Source organism: Mustela putorius, unplaced genomic scaffold (genome assembly GCF_011764305.1).
Source record: "Mustela putorius furo isolate JIRA1106 unplaced genomic scaffold, ASM1176430v1.1 tig00003863_pilon_pilon_pilon, whole genome shotgun sequence".
NCBI classification, from domain to species: Eukaryota; Metazoa; Chordata; class Mammalia; order Carnivora; family Mustelidae; genus Mustela; species Mustela putorius.
The window spans coordinates 28,100,133-28,124,405 of record NW_025422015.1 but is presented as its reverse complement, the minus strand read 5'-3'; the positions used below and the strand labels follow the sequence as shown (position 1 = coordinate 28,124,405).

General features: G+C 36.1%; 1 protein-coding gene across 1 annotated transcript in view; it reads left to right on the top strand.

Moving 5' to 3' along the window:
- Positions 1-23,560, top strand: part of RNF217 (ring finger protein 217) — a 149,169-nt gene extending 125,609 nt beyond the window's left edge. Inside the window, exons 4-6 of the mRNA XM_013061168.2 lie at positions 5,828-6,029; positions 12,346-12,417; positions 13,826-23,560. Coding sequence (XP_012916622.2) covers positions 5,828-6,029; positions 12,346-12,417; positions 13,826-13,899 — 348 coding nt within the window. The 3' untranslated portion in view covers positions 13,900-23,560. The remainder of the gene's footprint in view (positions 1-5,827; positions 6,030-12,345; positions 12,418-13,825) is intronic.
- The last annotated feature ends 713 nt before the right edge of the window (positions 23,561-24,273 follow it).

The following is a 24,273-nucleotide window of genomic DNA, read 5'->3' as shown; positions in this document are numbered from 1 at the left end:
ATTCGTTTTGTAGCAGAGATAAAATGACGAATGTTCTGAAACTATAATACCAAGTAAAAATAGGTTCTTTGAGAAATAAAATGTACTTTATGTAAATATTTTTTAAAGCATGTTTTCAGGCTTTATATTCTAAAAACAAAGATGACGTTGTCAAAGGGTAACCTTTAATGATATACTTAGGGCACTCATTTAGCACATGAAATTTATCATCCCCTGAGTGTTAGGAATTCAAAATTACAACTTGCTTAGCACATGTGAAAAGTAATGTCTCCTGTTGCACATTAATTTGCGCTGTGTCAGTTCATTTCTCTGTAATTATCAAATTGTAAAATATGTATAATCAAGAGATAGTTACAATAGTATTAAAGGAAGCACTGTGTACTAAAGGTTGAAACCACTTTTTCATAATTAAATCATTGCTTGTCTTGTGTAAGATATTCAAATTAATCTTTAAAACCATATAATCCTGCAATGTACAAGTTTACTATAGAGTTTGGAATTTTAGGGGCACCTGGGTGGCTCAGTGGGTTAAAGCCTCTGCCTTCGGCTTAGGTCATGATCTCAGGGTCCTAGGATTGAGCCCCACATCAGGCTCTCTGCTCAGCAGAGCCTGCTTCCCTTCCTCTCTCTCTCTGCCTGCCTCTCTGCCTACTTGTGATCTCTGTCTGTCAAATAAATAAATAAAATCTTAAAAAAAAAAGAATTTCATCAGTCCCTGTGCAGAAAGATTATTGGACTAATAATATTTTAGTTGCCTGTTCTATACAGATATCATTTTAGCAATAAGGAAAGAGGAGCCTGGCTAGCTCAGTCAGTAGAATATGAGACTCTTGATCTTGGGGTTGTGAGTTCAAGCCCAATATTGGATGTAGATATTCCTTACCATATAATCTTTAAAAAGAGAGAGAGAGAAGGAAAGACTGTTCAAAGAGACTAGAAATTACAGTCTTCACTCTTTAAATGAAATAAGATATGCCACGTAAAGATTTTAGAACCCAATGAAGCAAAAAGCAGAGATAAAATGGCAGTGACAATTTCATGTGAAATTTCGAGCCAAGTGAACGTCAGTGACAAGCTTGTCTTGTTACTAGTACATGTCTCCTGTCAAAAAGTTTTGATATTGTGTTACAGGAAGAATGTAAATCGGTCCAGAGAGCAGCTAAAACAAGCTGAAAGACTCAAGATATGCCTTGTGTGTGAGAACACACACGTTTGTTTGACTAGCACAAAGATTGTGCTGTCAGTTAGCAAAGGACACTATTGACCCTTAGTTTATAAAAGTCTGCTTAGCATAATAAAGAAAGAGACACGAATCAAAATCCTTTCTCCATTCACTCAAGTAGATTACTTTTCCTATCTCAGGTTAGGAATAAGAACGCCAGTCTCAGGTGCGGTTATGAGACTTAACAGTGCTAATCTATGTACAATTCTTGGCACATTAATGGGCTCTAAACAAATATTAGTCCTTTTCCCTTTATAGATCACATACAACACTATGCTGTGTGACCAGGAAATGCATTAAGTGTCCTTATTTCCATTAAAGATCATATACAACATACAATCAAAAAGCTGAGTCGACTTGAAGTAACCTTTATTTTGGGTGGTCAGCAATTGTCTTTGAACAGGATTTCTCCTAGTGCTCAGGGATCTGAAGAAGGATCAGAAATAGTTCAAGGGTCCACTAGAACTTTTGGCCTCTATTATTTCTGAATGGCATGACTATGAAATGGTTGTGGTAACAGAAATGGTTCTTCAGAATTGTTCACAGAAACAGGCAGAACAGAGGGGAAGTGCTGGATTCGATAAGAAATTATCAGGAAGCTAAGGACCTTAAGTCCCAGAGACCCTCACCTGTACAAGCCCCTTCTTAGGCCTTGTATTTAACTTGTACAGTTGGCTCTTGAACAACATAGGTTTGAACTGTGCAGATTCACTGTAAATGTATTTTTTCTTTCTTGTGATTTTCTTAGTAACATTTTCTCTTCTATAGCTTACTTTATTGTAAGAATACAGCATATAATATATAAAATACGTGTTAATCAACTGTTTATCTAATCAGTAAGATTTTTGGTCAGCGGTAAGCTATTAGCAAATTTTGGGGGGAGTCAGAAGTTACAGGCAGATTTTTTACTGCAGGGGGGCTCATTGCCCCTAACCTTCCTGTTGTTCAAGGGTCAACTGTACTTGTAATTTACATTCTTCTCTTTTAAGAGGGCCCCTCAAATTGGATAATCTTCAGGTCTCACAAAATCTGGATTTACTCTTACTGGACTGTCAGGTAAAAGAAAAAAAAATTAATATAATTTAAAAAGATGAAGTGGCCAATAGCAGGAAAAACAAGTTTTGCTTCTATTGGCCCATAAGGATTTGGTAGTAACCCTGGACCAGAGATGTTCATATGCACCTGACCACAAACTAGTCCTTGCCTAGGAAGGCACTCTCTAGTTTAGCATCAACCAAGAATTACCCATATGAAAACATAGGAATGGCGACTACCCAGTGGTCAGAGGGTGTGCAGTTACATTTATCAGGCATTGCATTTCTCACATTTTTAGGTGGGGAAAGGGAAAGGGATAGATGGAATCAATATAATTTTGATCTGACTCAGTAAGTGCCCAACAATGGGTTAGGCACCATATATATGTTATCACATTTTTATTCTCATGTAAGTAACATCTAAATCGAAGCAAGAAGTAACCTCTTTCTATGTAGCTTGTGGAGCCAGAATTCAAACACAGGGCTTGGTGAAGTCAAAGCCCAGATTTTTTCTACCTCCCTATGAGCTGAGACTTACCTGCCAAGAGTCAGCTACTGGGAGGGAAAGGACATTTAACCTATAATCAGCCTAATGATCTTCAGTACCGAATGTCCTGCCAACCATTTGGGACACTTTTCTTTCTCAGTTCATTCAGTTATCATTTATTAAGTGCCTGCTATGGTGGCAGTCTTTGTAGTGCCCTTTGTTTAGTTATTACTTCTTCAAAATAGTCATCGTCACCTAGAAACTCTCCAGTAGGTAGATTGGTAGGTAGGTAGGTGGGCGGATGGATGGATGGTAGTAGGTAAACAGGTAGGTAGATGGTTGGTAGGTAGGTAGATAGGTAGATGGATGGATGGTAGGTGGATGGATGGATAGGTGGATAGAGGATTGTTGTGGCTGGCACAACAAATCGACCAGGAGTGTGAGGGTAAGAGGATGAAGAAAAGAACTCGAGAAGGGGAGAGATGGGGGCAGGAGGAGCGCTGAGGAGGATGTCCAACAGTGCTAAGTTTACTCAAAGCATTAAGGCCATATATATAGTGATATTACAATAGGAGAAGCAATACATCTGTGTCTAGTTAAACAACCACGAGTTCCCATAATAAGTTTCACACTTAACTATAAGCAGACCTCGTGATGCCAAATGGCTGATGCCAGTACAATTGTTCTGTATTGATACAGCAAACCTGAAAGTAATTTATGGGCTGTACTAGGGCAGCAAGGACCAGCAAGGACCAGCCATGAACTTATGACCCCAACTGAATTGTTCTCATTTGTTTAGCAAGCGTGTGGGAAGTCACGTAGGCGAGCGCACAACACATAGCACAGACCCCTTCTCAGTGCTACTCAACTTTTCCCATCCTAAACCTTTTGTTAGGTTATTTGGACTTTAAAGGAGGCACAAGTCAGGGCCTGGTTTGGTTCTCGTCTCAAATCTTATTGCAGCCTCCCACAGAGGATGGATTCACAAATATGTGTATTATCAAATGAAACTTTCATCATTACGATGATTACTGTGTACTGTTATTTTAAAAGCACCCTCAGAAGTCCTTCTAAAAATTCATATTGTTCTTTTAAATTGACGTTCAAAATTTTGGTTATTGAATCACTAAAACTGAAATGCTGCATATGATTTGTAGTTAGCAATTGCAAAATTTTTCTTTTCAAAAACTATGAAAGAAGGTCATATTTTGTAATGGATAGCTTTCTTTATCTCCCAACTTTGAAATTTCTCTTTTCACTTTAAACATCTTCTCTTTTTCCTGGATGATTTGATCTCATTTCTATAATTGTTGAGTAGCTTTTGAAAAATATAAATATATAACTGTACTATTGAAGTTCAGGGAACTACCTTGTGTATCAGGGGAAGGAGAGTAGGATTTTAAATGAAATGTGTAGAGTTGGGGGAACCTGGCTGGCTCAGGTGGTAGAGCATATAACTCCCGAGGTCGTGAGTTCAAGCCCCATGCTGGATGTAGAATTTACTCTTTTAAAATTGTGGCAAGTTGTGGGCTGCAACCAGGGCTTCACTAAAAAGAGGCAACCAGTGGTGGGTTTGTCTCACATGTTGTGAAATTCCCAATTACATTAAATACTCGCTGACATACTCATCCCCAAGCAAAGTCATGGGTAGAAATTACAATAGTCAGAAAGGTACTGGGGACATTTTGAATACATTTTCTAAGCAAAGAACTAATATATAAATAATAAATATATAAATAAACAAGAATGAGTGGGATTTGACTTGAATGTAGCAAATGCCTATTCTGTAGTGAAATGGGAAGACCATTTCTGGTGATCCTGTTTTAACCTAACATAAGGTTAGACAGTGTAACCAAATCTTTTTCTTTTTTTGTGAAGCAGTGTTAAGTTCTCTTTCATGGTAATTCACCTAACAAAGAATGCATATACTTGAATGAAAGATGGCCCCAGTTTATGTACAGTGTCCATAAAGGTTCTGAGCCAAGAATCCAATTATTTCTCAAGGAACAATATTTTTTTAAAAGATTTTATTTATTTGAACAATATCTTTTTTAAAAGATTTTATTTATTTGACAGAGAAACACAGAGAGATTGAGAGAGAGAGAGAGAGCCCATGCACAAGCAGGGGAGTGGGAGAGGAAGAAGCAGACTCCCCACTGAGCAGGGAGCCCAACATGGGGCTTGATCCCAGGACTCTGGGATCATGACCCGAGCCAAAGGCAGACGCTTAATGACTGAGCCACCCAGGTACCCCAAGGAATACATCTTTATTGTAACATGGTCCCAGGGCTCGAGACAGTGACCCCCCATGCTGGGTACTTGGTAGACTGTGGGAGTACAGTTCTTATTACATTATGGGTGAAGCTCTGTTTACATGTAACTTGACTGCAGCAATAGAGGAAAATGCTGAGTTTAACAGAAGGCGTTGTATAAATAGTCCCGAAAACATACTTGCGAATGACATTAGAATTGGAAACTGAAATGTTATTGTGAATACACTTACAGCTGCTATCATTTTCTTCCCCAAAGAAAGACTCCTACTTAGGGTGTCTGACTGGTTCAGTCCATAGAGCATGTGACTCTCGATCTCAGGGGTTTGTGAGTTTGAGCCCCATGTTGGGTGTACAGTTTACTTAGAAATAAAATTTTTTGAAAAAAAAGATTTCTGTGCCTTTTTAATTATGCACACAGAGTTTTATGTGATCTTTTCTTCTAAGGAATATTCTTCATCTCTTCTAATTCCTCAAATCACCTCATTCTTGCTGATCATAGCATAAACATAATATACTTTCACAGCATTTTAAATTGCCTCCTAACCACTGAGTTAGGTGTATGTCTAGAGAGATAAGTGAGTTTTCTTTGCAATGTGCCTGTTTATATGTTGGGCAAAATAAGCCAACAGCTTGAATACCTGAAATGTTACTGAGATTTATACATTAGAGTATCTGATACAAACACAATCTTGCACAGTGTGATTGTAAGTAAACTGCTGTGGAAGGCTTTTGCTTTGATGGAAATTGCCAGATTTCACTTGTAAAAACATATAATAACTTTTTCCAGTCTTTTTCTCTGTCGTCAATACAGATCCACATCCAGAGAACTGAAGGATGTGACCATATGACCTGCTCACAATGTAACACTAATTTTTGTTATCGATGTGGGGAAAGATACCGCCAACTCCGTTTCTTTGGAGACCACACATCAAACCTCAGTATATTTGGCTGCAAATATCGCTACCTCCCAGAGAGACCTCATCTAAGGAGATTAGTGCGAGGGTCAGTCTGTGGTAAGTATCTGACATGCTTTATAGGAATGTTTTCTGGGAAGTAAGCCATGATAAGAGAATTCAGATGTATTAGCTATGATAATTCTGAGCACCTGTCAGGTATTCTAGTGGGGACTTGACCCAAAAACAGGAGGAAGAAATTTTCTCTACTTTTGAGTTTGGAATGGAAATTTAAATTTGGTGGCTAGACAACTTATATGAGCAAGCAGATTTTGTTTGAAAAACAAATTATTTACTATACTGCAGAAATGCAAATTCATATTTTAAATTTCTGAAGCCTTATTGTAAGCCACTTGATGAGAGGGACCATGTCACATTTATTTTTCTGTTGACAATACATAGCAACTTGTTGTACACATATACTCCATTCATGAAGGACATGCAATACAGTTTTTGAAAATCCCTATTTGGCACCAGGGTGTCTCCTCTGGTTAAGCCTCAGGTCATGATCTCAGGGTGGTGAGATCAAGCCTGCTTAGGTTTCTCTGTTCTCCCTCTCCTTCTGCCCCTCCCCCTCCCTGCTCTCTAGTGCATGTGGGTCTCTCCTGCCCCACCTTTCAATCAATCAAAAAAAATTTATAACTAAAATAAATAAAAATAAAAATCCCCATGTTTCAGAGCCTTGTGCTGGATTCTTATTGTATCTATATAGTCGATGCCATTGTATGTATGTTCCTATTGTAATAATAGTTAATATAATAGCTAACAGTTAATGAAGTGAGTATCAAATGCCCTCATTACATACAAACCCAAGTTTAAATATCCAAATGCGATACCTTTATGCTTTAAGATTTTACCCCCTTCTTTGTCCTCAACAACACATGGTCTCATACACAAATATGCAAACATAAACCCAGATTTCCTGCTCTGGGCTGATGCCACCACCTTTGTGTGATAAGAGTTCTTCTGACCTGATACGTCTTCCTCAATTAGCTCCCTACCTCTCTGGAATGTATCCACTGTGAGGTTTCTTCTCTCTATTCCATTACACAAAACTTCAATACTTTCACCTCTGAGAGTCTTTCTCATGTATGTGCCAACACCTTCCACATTTCCCATTTTCTGCCTACTTTTGCCTAGTTACTTCATGAAAATCTCTTTTTATCTCTCTTTAAGCCTCCATGACTTTATTATTATTGTAGCTCTCTCACCTTACTAGAATCCTATGATGGCGAATCAGAACAAAGCTGGTGCCAATGGTGCATTTCTTTTAGGTAAAAGAACATATATTTTAAAATTCATCTTAACTTATGGAAACCAGTGCCATCATTTTCTAAAATCTTGTATGATCTCTATGTAAATATTCTTGTTGACCTTTAATTAAATGTAATTGCTCACAACCAATAGCATTTAATATGGTCAAGATTGGTTTTAATGATTTTCAATGTTTTCCTGTTTAGTTGTTTGTAGTATATATATTTGCTGTTTATTTGCTTGTATGTATTATAATTGTATGCCCAATATTTACTTATTAAATAGAGTTTGGAGGGATAGCTAATGCCTATTTATAACATTACTACCATGAGAATACTAAATTTCAAATTAAGTTTTGAGCTATAACCTATTTGTAAGACTATATACAGAGAACAACCAAAAAAATACAAAATTCTTATATTTTCTGTATTACTAGTTTTTTTCTTACTTCAATGACATTTTGTGATAAGATGTTTCCTTCCATTTTTATTTTAATAATCTCTTATTTGATCATCATTTGTCCCTTTTTTTTAAGATTTTGTTTGTTTATTTGACAGACAGAGAGACAGGCAGAGAGAGAGAGGGAAGCAGGCTTCCTCTGAGCTGAGAGCCCAATGCGGGGCTCAATCTCAGGACCCTGAGATCATGACCTGAGCTGAAGGCAGAGGCTTAACCCACTGAGCCACCCAGGCAACCCTGTCCCTTTTTGTTATTTGGTTTAATCACTCTTAAATAAGGGAAGTTATTTCTTGCCTTACTTGTCCAGTATTATTTTGGATACATTCTCTTTGGGTCATCTTATTTGCCTGAAGGCCACTAGAATCCTCTTCTTGGGTCATAAAATAGGAGTTGAGTTATTTAACGGCCTATAAAATGCACAGCCAGTGAACATTGTCGGCAGGGAATATCTTCTCTGCACAGTTTCTTCTGTTTTTATTAAAAATTTTATGGTCAGCTTTCTGTAAATGGTTTCCTTTGGGGCCTCTTTTCTACTATGTGTGTGCATGCACCTGTGTGTCGGGACAAACCTGACAAGTAGGGAGCAGCTGGCTTTCCGAGAAGCTCTCCCTCCCACACCTGCTTTCCCACCTCCCATATGGCTGTCTCTAACTGCTGTTGGACCATAACTCCAAATAAGGTGGTCCACACCTCTCCCAGCCACACAAAAGGCTGGAAAAGGAATGACTCTGTAAGTCACAAACTTAGCTTCTCCCTGCCCTGCCGTATAAGAGAGAAGGTGGATGATAGCAAAGCCCTCCTACTCTTTGTTTTCATGGGACATAACCCAGTTTGCTCCCTCCATTTGGGACTGCAACCTCCACATGTCCTTGGACAGAGGCAGAGAAAGTGCCTGCTCTGCTCTCACAGCTCGAAGATGGGAAACATGGTTTGCATTCCATGTGACCGTGTGCCCACCTATGCATCAGAGGTTCTACTCCTAAAGAACCAGGGAGAACAGAGATTTGAGGATGGGTTTAGCAGCTTCTGACATGGGGGTATCCCCCTGGTGGAAGTAGGCAGATTATTCAATGAATGGTGTTGGGAATAAAAGTGATGGAGAAGAAGTACTGAATTCTCATACCACTACATACAGATGCTCAAAGTATTATGTTAAAGGGTATAATAGGAAAGAAAATATAGGTCTTTAACTGATTTCTAAGTGGCAGATAGTTTATATGAACAAAAGCAATAGAGTCTCCTCCAAAAATAATTATCCAATTTTTTTTTAAAATAATGAGCTCTGGAACCAAAATTGAAAAAATGCAAGTAGCCAATAAACATTTTTTAAAATATTCAATGCTATTAGTAGGCAGAGAAATGTAAATTAAAAAGAGTTTTTTTGAACTATTGATTAGCAAACTTTTTTGTTAATACTCAATGCTGGTCTTTCATACCCTATTGAATGAATTAGAAATTCTGTGCAATTCTTTGGCAAAGAAATTGGATAGTAAAGTGAAGGATATTTTAAAATATGATAAATCTAGGGGTACCTGGGTGCCTCAGTGGGTTAAAGCCTCTGCCTTCGGCTCAGGTCATGATCCCAGGGTCCTGGGATCAAGCCCCACATTGGGTGGGCTCTCTGCTCCGCGGGGAGCCTGCTTTCTCCTCTCTCTCTGCCTGCCTTTCTGCCTATTGGTGATCTCTGTCTGTCAAGTAAATAAATAAAATATTTTTTAAAAAATGATAAATCTAGACTGACAGTGGTTTGTTTGTAGGTATATTTTAAAATAGCAAAGAAAAGGAACAGAAAATTAAACACATGAATATTTAAGTAAGATATTTATGGATATAATAGAATATTATTTCAGCTATTGAGAATAGTATTTTAAATGAATTGTTAATAATCTAGGAATAAAAGAAGATGTGCTTAATTCCTCAAAACAGTTTCAAAAGTAAAATTAAACATGTATTAAACATTGATTATATGATTGGAATAAGTTTATTACTTCCCAAAGAAAAAGCTCACTGGTTCTTTGAATTTTTTGATACTTAGAGAAAAAAAACAATTAGTGCTAGTACTCTGCAATCACGTTTCATTATTATTATTAAAATATATTAATTATTTTAAAAGGAAACATGAATGATTATACTGAGCAATGCGTATAGGAAAAAACAGATTTTTTTTTAAATATGCAGACCAGGGGCTCCTGGGTGGCTCAGTTGGTTCAGCATCCAACTCTTGATTTCAACTCAGGTCATGATCTCAGGGTCCTGGGATCGAGCCCTGAGGTGGGCTCCCCGCTCAATAAGGAGTCTACTTGTCTCCATCTCTCTCTGCCCCTCCCTGTTCTGTCTCTCTCTAGAATAAATAAATAAACCTCTTAAAAAATAAAAATAAAATATCCAGGCCAATATATTCTAAAACTCTCTTAAGCACAGCTTTAAGAATGTAAAAAATGTCATTGTTCAGTAAGATTTCATATTACTGAGGTGCCTGGGTGGCTCAGTCAATTAAGTGTATGTCTCCAGCTTGGGTCATGTTCTCAGAGTCCTGGCATTAAGCCCTGCATAAGGCTCCCTGCTCCATGAGCCCTGCATAAGGCTCCCTGCTTCGCCCTCTCCCTCTGCCTGTTGCTCCCTATTCTTGTGGTCTCTCTCTCTCCCTGTTAAATGAATAAATAAAATCTTTTGAAAAAAAAAGATTTCATATTACTTAACTGGATTCTGTAATTGGCAAAAAATATAAGTGAATCCCATAGTTAGACATTTAAATAGTCCTCTTTTTAAATTAGATATTAAAGACTGTATCTTCTAGCTGTCTGGTCATGATTCCAGAGACCATTCCTTAAACATAAAAAAATGAATACTTTTCTGACAAACTTCCAACAAATGACAGCATTGTGTTTCTTTCTTTTTTTTTTTTTAATGTAATTGCTTATTCCAAATTACTGTCGTTAATTGTAGAGTGCTGTTGCTGGTGTATCCTTAAATGGCAAAGCCCTTCCATTCCTTCTCATCTCTTGTTGTGTTTGAGTGGTGCAGCTGTTCACATGCCTTAAGGTCAAGGTTACTATATAATGACAAGATATTAACTACTGCCCTCTTTCCGTGTGTGCTGTGCCTTTCAAAGTGAGTGGAATTCTGACTGTGAACTCTGTGCCCTGTTTACATGAAACCAGCATTTAATATAATCGCTCCTCAGCTATTTATTCAGAAAAAAAGTGCTGGCTGATGCCATCATTTGGCCACCTGACCAGCACGTAGCTTTCTTATAAGTGCTTTCTTTTATTTTTCTCACATTTTATTTTTCCATGAGACCAATGCAGACCTTCCAATTTATGTTTTAATTTTTATTTTTACTCTAGTTGACATACAATGTTACATTAGTTTTGGGTATACAATACAGTGATTCAGTTTCTCTGTACATTATGCTGTGCTCCCCACATGGATAGCTACCATCTGCCACCATACACCATTACAGTATCACCGCCTATATTCCCTATGCTATGCCTTTTATCCCAGTAACTTAATTAATTCCATAATTGGAAGCCTATATCGCCCTCTCCCCTTCACCCATTTTGTCAATCTCCCTTACCCCTCCCCTCTGATAGTATCAGTTGTTTCTTTGAATTTATTAAAATGATTCATTGGAATAACCTTAAATATACTGTATATTGATAATTTTCTCTAATAATATTTATCTATTTCTATTTTTTAAAACATTTATTTATTTATTTATTTATTTATTTATTAAGAGAGCAAGAGCAGGGGTGCCTGGGTGGCTCAGTGGTTAAAGCCTCTGCCTTCAGCTCAGGTCATGATCCCAGGGTCCTGGGATCGAGCCTCACATTGGACTCTCTGCTCAGCAGGGAGCCTGCTTCCTCTTCTCTCTCTGCCTGCCTCTCCGCCTACTTGTGATCTCTGTCCATCAAATAAATAAATAAAATATTTAAAAAAAAGAGAGAGAGAGAGGGAGAGCACTGACAGGGGAGAGAGTCGGGGAGAGAGAGAGAATCCTCAGGCAGATTCCTGGCTGTGCACAGAGCTGGATGTGGGGCTGGATTCCAGGACCCTGAGATGATGACCTCGGCTGAACTCAAGAGTCAGAGGCTTAACCGACTGAGCCACCAAGGCGCTCCATAACAATATATAAGCATCCCAGTTGTAGTTCAGCCTGCTAGGTCTTCATATTATTACTCTTCTTTGAACCCAGGAAGTAAGTAAATCACTTTTTCAGATGTGGGCTTGGATGTAAGCCATCTGTAGCACCTATTAGCTTTCCATTTTGTGAGCTAATTAGATTTTCTTCTACCAACTCAGAATCTATCACTCCCTTATTAATCTTTCAGAATCTTGAAAAATGACAGAGATCTAAAGGAAAAGCACCAAGATGAATAGTCTTGGTAGAATAAAGTGAACCACTAACACTGGAATTTTTTTGGTTAGAAAGTTTAAATGATTTATGAAATATTTGACTAATGTGCCCAGGACTTCTGTGGGGTTACTGAATTTACATAAGTATATTTGTTCTACACCTGATCCATTTCCTAAGAGAAATATTGCCTTAATTATAATCACACTTCTTAAAAAACAATGTACACTGTGGTATTAAAAAGCATTGCTGAAATTGTTTGATAAATTAGTTTTAAGACTCTAAATGGTCTTGCCTTTTGTTTTCCAGCTGGAAAATTATTCGTTGCACCTCTAATCCTGGTCTTGGGATTAGCACTAGGGGCCATAGCAGTTGTAATCGGTAAGAAGCATTTAACATATCTGAGATTAGAATCTTTTGAGTGCCGTAGAGAAAATATGAGTGTAAATGTAGTAACATGAGTCAGTTACTAAGTAGACATATCTGTTCCATGCTTGCTTTAGATGGTCATCAGCACATGACTTATGGATTCAGAGGGTGTATTTCATATAGGATGTATTTGTGTGACACTTTTGCAGTCTGTAAAGACTTTGATTCATGCATCTTATAAAGCATTATTAATTCCCTTTTAATATGAAAGTTAATACAACGAGTAATTTAATGATAGAGTTTAATGGAATGGAACCCAGATTTTCCGATTCTGAGTTTAGGTTGGACCAACAAGAAAAAAGGCTCCGGTATACCCTTGTATAATTGGTTTGTTCTAGTGTAAGCGTACCCTGGGTAAAAAAGATAGCTTCAGCATGAACAGGAACTTATTCCCAACATGTACCTCGGCACTGGCAAACAGAAAATGTAGGAGTGATTCCATATAGTTTCATTCATATAAGTCTACTGAAATAGGTGTTTTAAAACAGTGGTTCTCATACTCCAGCATGTTGTAGAATAACCTTGAGGACTGGTTAAAACACAGGTTTCTGGTTTCTACTCTCAGTTTCTGACTCTATATAGGGGCAGGGCCCATAGATTTCCAGTTCTAAGAAGTTCCCAGGTTACTCCTGCCACTGGTCCAGGGACCCCAGACTTTGAGAACCATTCCTTTAGAGAATTTTGAATTAAACACTATGGATAAAGATTGCTTTGATGACTGTTCCACATAATAGGTGGTATTTTTTTTCTTTTCTAAATAAAATAAACTTTTGTATGTAAATTTCTATTGAGCAAGTAATTTACATGTACAGGACAGATAAGATTATAAAGTAACTGACATTTAAGTTCTTACAATTTAGGAAGCAATTTAGGAAGTAGATACTGTTATTATTTACATTCTACTATGGAGGAAATAAGGCTTACTAGGACCTCATATGTGTCAGAACAGGGGACTCGAACCTGGCATTTGGCTCTACAGCCCATGTTCCTAAGTAATGTGCTGTACTGCCCGAGACTGAAGTATCCCATCAGGGTGCAAATGGTACGACTAGGGATAATAAAGAAGATCAACCTAAGACTGTGTATTTTGATAGAAGACATGATTCCATATTCACACTGGTGTCAGAGAGGTTGTTCAAAGGGGGAGAGAACTCCAGAAAACTAACAATGAATGACATCTTATAGGAGTAAATCCATTTCATAGTATAGGTGTCTCCCCCCCCCTTCATCCACATGTATCACTAAGTTGCAATCATTTGTAAATGACTGCAAAATGAAAAATGGAAAATGGAAACTTTTCAAATATATAGACCTAAAATGCCTCTCCTCCTAATTACCTTTCATCTCTTTTTATCCTCAGGTTTATTTGTATTTCCTATCTATTGCCTTTGTAAAAAACAGAGAAAGCGATCACGGACAGGAATGCACTGGTAAAATGCGGATGATTTCGTGGAACGAAGCCGGTCCGGGTAGGAGCCACACAGAATGGCACACTCATCTGAGACTCCTGTCTTGAAAAACACTTGAGCCCCGTCCCGCCCCCTGCCCCGCCCCGTGGTTGTCTGCCGGCCACAGTGCCTCTCGCGCCAGTGCACTCCCTCCGTGGTATCCTGACTCCTTTCCTTACACAGTTTGCTGCTTTTCAAAAATGGTCACTTTCATGGACTATAAATATCTGTATCATAACTCTGACCTTCTTACTGGTTCTTGGAAGAAAAGATTTTCATTAAGAACCAGGGATCCTCAGAATTGTCTGAGCATGCCTCTCCTAAGCGTTGTTTGAACGGTCTTTGTACCTAAACGCCCTTCCAGGCCCTCTTCTGAGACTTGGTGTGAATAGCGGAAATCACCCCACTGTGCAAACAAGCAAGGCCACTTTTCAGAAGACAGAGGCTCACCATACGCACCTGTTTTTATCTGTGGCCCGAGCAGTAGAATTCCTTCATCCTCCAGATGCTATAATTGTTAAAAATCTCACTGCTCAAAAGGGAACTAGTGAAACAAAATTAATGAGAAGAACCATGAGTTACTGACGTGTATCTGTGCAGGGGTGTGAGTGTGTGTGTATAAGTATCTGTATTAAAACTAGGTCCAGTAATCTTGTACTTGTCGAGTTCTATGCCTCTACGCTATTTTTCCACATTTTCATAGACATATTTAAAGATGATCGTTCCTTTCTGGGCGTATTTTGGTAATATACTGAATTAAAGCCAATGTAGACAACAGGCTATTTTGATGTTGGCCCTTTCGATTCCTTGCTGTCTCTCTGTCTCACACACAGGCACACACACCAGAAATTTGTGCAAGGTCACCTCGAGGATCATCAAACTTTATTAACTGACGAAACTGGTAGGCTGCTCAAGACCAGATGTTTAGTTTTTTCAGATATTTTAAGTTTTGGCATCCATGTTTTACTAAATGAACAAATCCTTCAGACGGGATTAGTTAATTTAAAAAACAAATTTGCTGTAGCAAGAACTGCTTAAGCCTTTAAACAATCACTGTTCTGCTAATTTTTTAATCAACTTGTAATTACCAATAATTCTGCTTTAGGTCAATTTGTGATAGTTTTGGAAACCCTACCCTCTTACCTCTTCTCTCTTTCTCTCTCTCTCTTCTTTCTTTTTATTTGTCCCCAAGATTTTCATTAAAAAAAAAAAAATACAGTTTTGAAGGGTTTTTTTTTATGTTTACTGCTCAAAGACTATCAAATATGCTGATATCTTCTTATGGATGGGGTAATTTAAAAACACAGCTTTTGGTGTTCATGGGTTTATCTAAAATAGAAACAACTTTTGGAAAAATGAAGGAAATATCTTCAGGAAGTTTTACCAAACTGAGACATCTTTAAAAATAAGAAAAAAAAAAAGCAACTAAACTAAACAAACTATTCCTTTGTTTTCATCATGGAAGTTCATCAGCAGAATGGACGTAAAGAGCACTAAGAAGCCTGAAGTTTCCACTTGTCTCCAAATCCTTAAGATGAGCTATCTGCATAGATGTAGCATTTATTTTTCAGCAGCCTTATCTGAATGGTAATAACTTCTGTGATAAAACATGCATTAACATGGATAGTTTGTCTTGTTGGGCTCCGAAGAAAAACATTTATCATCTTTATCAGACCACAAAAGTCCACGCTAGTGAAGGTTACTTGCAAGGATAGTGAGCGTCTGTTCTTTCTGGATCACACTCAGAATGGCTGTACTGCAGTTTCTGGACTCGTCTACATTCAGTTAGAGGAGGGCGTGCCATTTATGGTTCTCCGATGGCATGTTTCTAAACATAACACAATGCAAGGAGAAGAGATGCTCTAATTTCACAGATTCATCTTACCACTCATCCATCCATCCAACAAACATTTTTCAGTGCCTATTCTTTGTGCTCTAGTATTAAAACAAGAAAATGAAAATTTCTATCCTAAATCCATGTAAGTCTGCCGTGAGAGTGCTTAATTCTCATAAATTCATGTTTTTCGGGACTTAGGTGTTAGTTCGACAATATGTGAGTGCGATGAACTCTAAATCTAGTGGATATGTTTATGTATGATATGTGTATAGATATGTATTTGTCAATCTACATACACGTGTATCTGCTATTTCCATAGCTGCATATAAACACGAACTCCACATACATATAAACCAAGTAAATAAATAATATGCTCTCTGGTCTTAGATAATCTATTTTCTTAGGTTATTGTGTATCTTGTCTTTGACTTACTCAGGGATTTTTATTCCTTCCTTTGAATAACTTATCTTTTGGAGATACCTTCATATTATTTGGAAATGTTCCAATTTTCCAATTACAAAATGGCATCTGTCATCATCGAAGGTTCTCTCATCAATGCTTGAGATACTGTCACAGTGTTGCACAGGATTTTCATTTTTCTATTGCATAGATTTTTTAAATTAATATATACATTTTTATCTTTAAAAGTTGGTATATATTCGGCCTTTCCCTGATAGAGACTTAAAGAAATAATTTGTGAATGTTTTTACTAAGTGTCATCAAGATCTTAAAAAGAAAGAAGAAAAGAAGAAGGATTATTTATATGTTAGTGCCAACACGGAAAGTAAAACACTAGTAACTTTTGGGATAAATTCTAAAAGCTACTTTAGAAAAAGAAACGCACACATAAAATAAATATTGTTCTATCCAAAGCTTGTCATTTTTATTGTAAATGTAATATATACTCCTTTTAAAAAATCAAACCATATAGAATTATAAAATGCAAATTCAACTGGTCCAGCCCACCCCTTATTTTCTAGGGGTAACCACTGTTAATGTTTTGATAAATGTCCTTCTAGAAACTTTGTGTATATATACAAGTGTGTTTGTATAAGTCCATGTGTATTAGTTTTATACAAATAGGACAGTAGTCTTAACGTCCTGTGACTATTTTTTCGTTTTATTATACATTAGTAGACACCTTCCCATAAGTGTTTAAATAGATTTACCTCATTCTTTTGTAGATTACTACATATTCCATTGTGGGACTATACTTTACTTCATTAGTCCCTCTTGAATGGGCATCGAGATTGTTTTTACTTCTCTATTTCAATGCATCAGTGAAGATCTTTTACATATATTTTTATCACTTTATGTACACATTTCCATAACTTTTAAAATTTGTTTTTATAAGATATTTCTAATAAAATTTTAACGTATTTTCAATGAATGAGATCATAGAGATACTATATTTCAGACCCTTTGCTTGGGAAAAAGAAAGATTATGTAAGAGTTTTTAAAAGAAAAGCATCTTTTGCAGGATATAACCCCTGCTTGGTTAGCCAAATAAATATGTGGCCAAAACATATAAAGGAAAGTCCATCTTATTCCAATAAAAATAAAATGCAACAAGATATTTCTAAGATAATGTGAGATGTCTACAAGATGTCTGTGAGATACACTGATATTTGGGTTGCCTTGTTTTTAAACTTGAGGAATTTAAAGCAAATAGCTAAACTGGTAATGTTTGTCACTTTTTTTCAACACTATCCATGTTCATGCATGTTGCACCACAAAGGAACTTAATTATGCCATTGTGAAAAATAGGAAACAATTATGTTGGCAATTAAGAATGACCACAATTATCTGCAAAAAATAAATTTTACTATTTGTAAGGTTTGGTAGTTTGTTGGGATGCTTAGAAATTTGGAATCACGTGAAACATTCATTTTATGAGTCCCAGAAGTTCCCTAAGACCTTCTGCATGTGGCACTAAGAGGAGAGGGGTCCAACCTTTTGGTACAAGCAACAACCTGTTGCCACCACCTTGAGTTTCTGCTAGGTGCTATTTATCCTACAGGCAGAACAGACAGGAAAACCATCAAAGATTACCAAACACAATCCGATCACAACCTGTTCTCTTTCGTTGTGCTTGCTTGGCTGTGCCTGTCTGGAAATTCCCTGTCCTCTGCCACCCAAGCCCCCAGCTCTTGAGGCCCAATCCCCCAGCTGAGCCTTTATTATTCAACCCTACCATCCATATGACCCCTGGGTCCCCTAAAATACCATCCAACCCCTGTCACCTCCTCCAGTCCTTGGTGACTCTCCCCAGTGTCGTTTTTCTCCACTCCCCTGATAACTCTAATTAGCTCCTCTTCACTGCAAAAAAGGAGGAGGAACAGGACAGGTGAAAAGCTCGCTCTGGCAGGTGCAAAACATCAGTGTTCCTTCCTGAACTTCTGTCAAATTGAAGTACGTCTGCCAAGACATCAATCCAGCTCCTCCCTTGTTAAACTTTGCAATTGTTTGTAACATTAGACCTCAGGCTGCCTGATAAATTTATAATTATAGAAAAAGTTAGTGGCCTAAAGGAGATTGATTGGTAGGCTTCCTTAAGTGCGATTTTTTTTTTTTAAATCATGCCAAAAACCATTTTATTTTTTAATTTCAGGAGAAAACTGCACATATGCCTTAATGTGAGTCATCACATTGGATTACGTGCTTATCTTTTCATATCTGTAGCTGAAATCTATCCCAGTCACTGAAAGTAATTTTTCTTGTGGTTGGCTTTATTGTTTGGTGTTAGTGTCTATTATAAAGAGAGCCTTAAAATTCAATAATGCACTTTAAAATACTTGTGCCATTTAAGTAATCAACAGAATTAAAGAAGGTGTTACATATATTATGATGGAGACAGTAGAAAGCAGTATTAATAAATATATGTCACCTCTAAATTTGGGATGGGGGTATGTGGAAATCAGAGCCTAAAATTTAGAACAAGTAAAACATACCCCAAAAAAATGTAGCTGAGTTTCTGAAATTATAGTAATTCTAAAAACTGATATCAGGAGCTTAAACATAACAAGTAATTAGTAAATGTTACCAAATAACCTAACTAGAATGTTTAAAATATTAAGTTAACTTCTACTTCATTTTAACTGCATTTTCATTTTTCATAACTATAAAAGGAATGCCACTGGCTAGAAACATAGTAAATCAAAACTATCACCAACAGCCAGTCTGAACAGTATTTTTTAAAAATTCTTATAGTTTAAATATGATCTTTTCTTCTTCTTCTGGAAAATAAATTGCAAAATCCCATTTTAAAATTACACATCTACAATTATGTAATGAAACTGAAATAACTTTAGAGAAGCATTAATACATGGTCTGAACAAAGTCAGAGTTCCAAAAACTGGGGAGTCTTCAGGATTGTGAAATGTTACCTTTTCGGTGCAAACCAATGATGCAAACCTTTAAAAGAGAAATGCGATAGAACTCCTTTATAACTCTGGTTTTGAGGATAGAGCTAATACTCATTTGATAGGCAACTGTTATGTGGGACTACAGTACTGCACATCCCTGTTCCGAGAGTCCTATTTTAGCTGACTCTATCCAAATCCAAGAAGCAGGAAGTCATGTAATGTAGGACTTATAATTAATTGTCTGTTTGGAGCCTTACCTGAAGCCATCATATAGCACATTCTTTAGATCCCTGTACATAAGTGCCAGCTGTAGAAGCATGTAATTATGTGTATCATCAACTATATTCTTTTTTTTTTTTTAGCTAAAAAAGTGACTGTTTTGAGAGTAACTGTATGACCTGCAAGGCAAAAATTATTTTTTTAAATACATGAAATATTGCCACTGCCTTTTTTTTGCCATCTTCTTTTAGCTTATAAAAGAAATTTAATTAAGTATGTTTAACTCCATATTACTTAGATTATATGGATTTATTGGCATAGAAAACATTGTGTTTTTCAAGTTTATCCCATATTTTTGTCACTCTGTTTTATCATTAATATTAAATGACTTTCTTCCCTGCTTTCTTCCCATGTACTTCAACACCCAGTTCCTGCTTTCTTGAGATTTTCCTAGTTATCTTGCCTTTTCCCTCTTCTGTCCTCATTCCTGTCTTGGCCAACTGTGGATTAAATTCTGTTTCGCCATTAACTTGTTGACTAACTAGGTGAAATTCAAATACTGAAAGGACTCCATAATTTGGCTCTGGTAGTGAACATAATTTACCTTGGCTTACTTTGTAAATTGAAATGTGTGAGGAGTACCTGGAATGTTACTCCTTTTCTTGATAGGTGTTGGAGAACCCTTGCCCTCTGACAAGAAATAAAATGAACAAGAAGATGTCAGTTGGATCAGAGAATCTAATAGTACTCTAAGACCAAGCTTCAGAAATGGCTTCATGAGTATTGTAAAGTCAGTGTTGTGTTTGCATTTTAGTTGGACAGAAAGCACGTGCGGATATTCTCCAGTCTGATCCCAAGTCATTCTTGATTCATCCAAAATGGCCACATGTCTGGTTTTGGGTCTTTGTGTCACCAAAAAGTCCTACAGCTTGGACTTGGGGTGGATTTATGTAGTGTAGCATTTGTATATAAGATTTGACTATGGATTCATACTCTGTGAACATTATTAGACAGTTTGATAATATAAAGTAGTAACATTGAATGTAACTGACATTAGCCTTATTCTAGAGAAACCATCTGTCATCAGCAAATGTTCAACATGTTCAGATACGATTAGGTATAAGTAACACTCAAGATATATTTAGCACAAGTTTGGTATATGTTATGGAAAAATCCAAGGGTAAGTCCAACTTGGGTGTTAAAGGACTCCAGAATTTGCTGAAATCATGTCATTTCAAATTTATTCTTATAGCTGACTAACTGCTGTTGGTCATCAGTTTCCTGGAAAGCTGTTAGGTGTTCACTTTATGCCCAAGGTAGGGAAATAGTCTCAATAATCCAGTCAAATTCTTAAAAATAATATTTCTTCAACATATTACTTCCTCTATGCCCAAATATAATTTTACTGATTCTTTCAAGTAAACACTATCTAAATATTTTATATAATATATTTGAGCATTTTTAGTTTGTAGAAAATTAGCATGCTTTACTAGGAAAATTTTAGATAAATTATCATGAGTTTTTATCAGCTGACTACAAGCCTTTTCCCTAAGGCCTTTTTTTTTAAGTTCCATATGGCAATACCTTAATTTTGTTATTTGAGCATTTTCACCATAATTAAAATTCTGTATATGGCATTGAAAAGAGTAAACCAACATTGTATTTCTTACAACATCTAGAACAGTAATTGGTATATATATATACACATTACCATTTACCTTAACAAGAACAACTTACAGATTTTTAATGTAAAAATTGACAATCTCATTGCATATTTGAAATCAATTATTAATAAGTAGTAAATTCTGAGAGATCACAAAGTTAACTGTGTGTAGAAGGAACACAAAAATAGTGTGATTAAAGTATTGTTAACACATCATAAAGAAACCACAATGGTTAGCTGTTTCATTTTTAGTTTAAACAAAATTGGGCATAAGATATATTCATGAAACAAATATGTTTATATACATGTATACATATTGCAAAACTATGGGACAATTAAATGATTCACATTCTTTTTTTCAAAGTGTAAAATGCTAAAAATAAATACATTTGAGTCTTTAATCTGTTATCAGATCAGAATCTGTTATCAGATTCAGAAATTACAATTCCAAGGTAAAATTGTTTCCTATATGAATTATCAGAATATGTCCCATTTTAATTATATTCTCATGAGCAATAGCAAAAGAGAAGAAATTTCTTAATTTTAAAATGAATGCCTCTCCCTAGTGGTTCCTACCCGATCTTGTCCATCATTTCATTATATTGTATATTTTTTGTTTTCTGTAAAATTTGTAACCAATTTTCAGATAATATAAGTTACAATATTTCTCATGTTTAAAATGAGCCTGGCTGAGAAGAGATTTTCTTTTTTAATGATATTGGAAAATATGTATGTGATTTTATTTTTTAACTTTTTTTTCATTTCATTGGTAATACTATTAACTTTAGTATTTATAAAACTGGAGAAAACTATTTTCAATATATTTTTTTAAAAGAGGCAGTAGAAATAAATTGAGAAAATAGATGATAATATTATGCAGAAATCCCCGAAAGAAAACTTGGAAAGAAACAAAGTTCGTTAGGGTGAAAATGTTGGAAAATAGGGAGTATTCAAAGACTGTAATTTCTTACATTAGAGTAATCAACTTATTTCCAAATGATTGTTTCATGCTGTTGGTTCCACAAATTGTGATTTGTATACTATATAATTTCTCCTACCATTTTAGTGCTTATACATTAATTACTGAAAAGAAAGGAAGGAATTGGGGAATAAAAGGGAAAGTGGGTTTATTCCCATTTTCCAATAGCACTAATGTATACTTCTTTAACCTTCTATATGGTGCTTTGTGTGATGAGAGTATGTAACACTTACATATGTTATTAGTGCCTTATTTTTTTTCACTTGACTTTAATTCTTACCTAAAGAGCCATATATTTTTTGTGAGTGTTCCTTGGCCCTTATATTTAAAGTGCTGATGAGACAGTACAACTTTAGAGGTACATATAGGCTGCCTTTGTTACCTTAACCCACTGTATTATCTCTGGAATAGCAGGTTAGCCAATATTTTTTTCTGAAGTTCAGTGTTTATTTTTAAGCTAAAGAATTTTTTTAAAGGATATTAAACACCATAATTTGAAGCCACCATCATTGAAGTGTACTTTTAAACTGCAAAAAAAGAATGCTGATTATTAAAATTTAAAACGGAAGTTAGAATGGTTGTCAGTCTTCATGGCTTCAATGAGGACAAAATTACTTTACAAAAGGCATTAAAAATAAAAGTAAATATATGGAACTGCAGGAATTAGATCTGTTTCCTACAATTTGTCTTTGGCAATGTGTTATTTGTAATCCACTTCCATACAGATGCTGAAGAATCATGGTGTTTGCTATTTACATGTAATTATGCATTCACAGTGGGCTTTATCAATACCAAGATACTTTGTATAATGTTATTGTACTCTTCTCGGTCTTTGCCTTTTGTGTTAGCTTTATATAAAAAGCTGGGTCTATTGTATTCTATATGTACTATGGTATATCACTCAACTTTTCCTGATGAATGTATGATGAAAATTAAAATAAATTGTGTGCTTAGAAAAGACAAAGACACAGGTTGTATATGAAAATATGTGTACATATTTGACAAAAAAAAAAAGAGGAAAGAATCTTCCTGCCAACAGATTATGTCCTGCTGGACAGGACCTGAAAATTAACAGATTTTTTTTTTTTTAAGCAGTAAAATTTAAAAATCTATTACCTCAAGAATTGTCAGTGGATACGTGTCATTGTACTGCTCCTCTTAGCAAATACAATCTCACTTGCGGCTGACAGTAAAAACAACCCAAGAGTCAGATCACACAAATTTTAGGGGCAAATCTTTCCAAAGATGGATACCTTGTGATATTCTGGAGTCTAATTCTGGACTTTTGGTATGTCCCTACAGCCTTTTGTTGTGGTTGGGCTTTTTCTTTTGTTTTGTTTTTTTTTAATGTTTTTGGTTGGTTGGTTTAGAATGGAAGGGTAATCTTAATTATGAGATCAGATCTCATGGAAGGATATAATGACACTCTACTTGGATGGAAACTGTAACGGGAATCAGCTAGTTTTATTGTCACTGTGTGAGCGCTTGTATGGATTCCTGTGAAGTGCTGATTACTCACAGGGGGCGTGTGATCCATCAGGCAACGTCATCTAGCAATGCCTAATAAAAGTTTTTAAAAGAAAAGACTCTTGTCTTTTTTGCAGTACATTTGGAATTTAAAGAAATGAAAAGGTAAAATTTGACAATGGCACAATTACCTGAATGTAAGTAAATTTGAAAAGATTAATGAAGTCATTTCTGGACTAGATTCTGACTAGACAAACAAGAATGAACAGAAATTCGGGGTATGCTTTTTTTGGAAAGTGGATTGTGTTGTGTCACTGTGGTGTGTTTTAGGGAAACCTCACAGAATACAGAAAATCATTCTGATGAACATTCTGATGAAAATAGTGTATCTGCAAGCACACAGTATAATGCCAATTACATTCTCTTAGATTTAGTCATTCATTGAAAATCCATTTGATATTATTTATTCCCTTAATTATTTTCTTCAGTAAACATGTAATGAGCCCCTGCTATATATAAAAATATACTGCACATGCTTTTAGGAAAAGACCAGGCTCCAACACTGGTCCAGTAGAGACAGGGCCCGGCAAGAGTTTCAACAATGGATTCCTACCTTGAGTTCTTGACTAATTTGGTTGGTGATATTAAGTTAGCCACATACCTACCCAGACATCAGTCTACAATGACGACTGAGGTGGCAACCTCTAAGGTTTCTTTCAGCAATTAAATTTGGATCTGTGCAACCTATTTTTTTTTTAATATTTTATTTATTTGACAGAGAGAAACTAGGCAGAGAGGCAGGCAGAGAAAGAGGAGGAAACAGGCTCCCT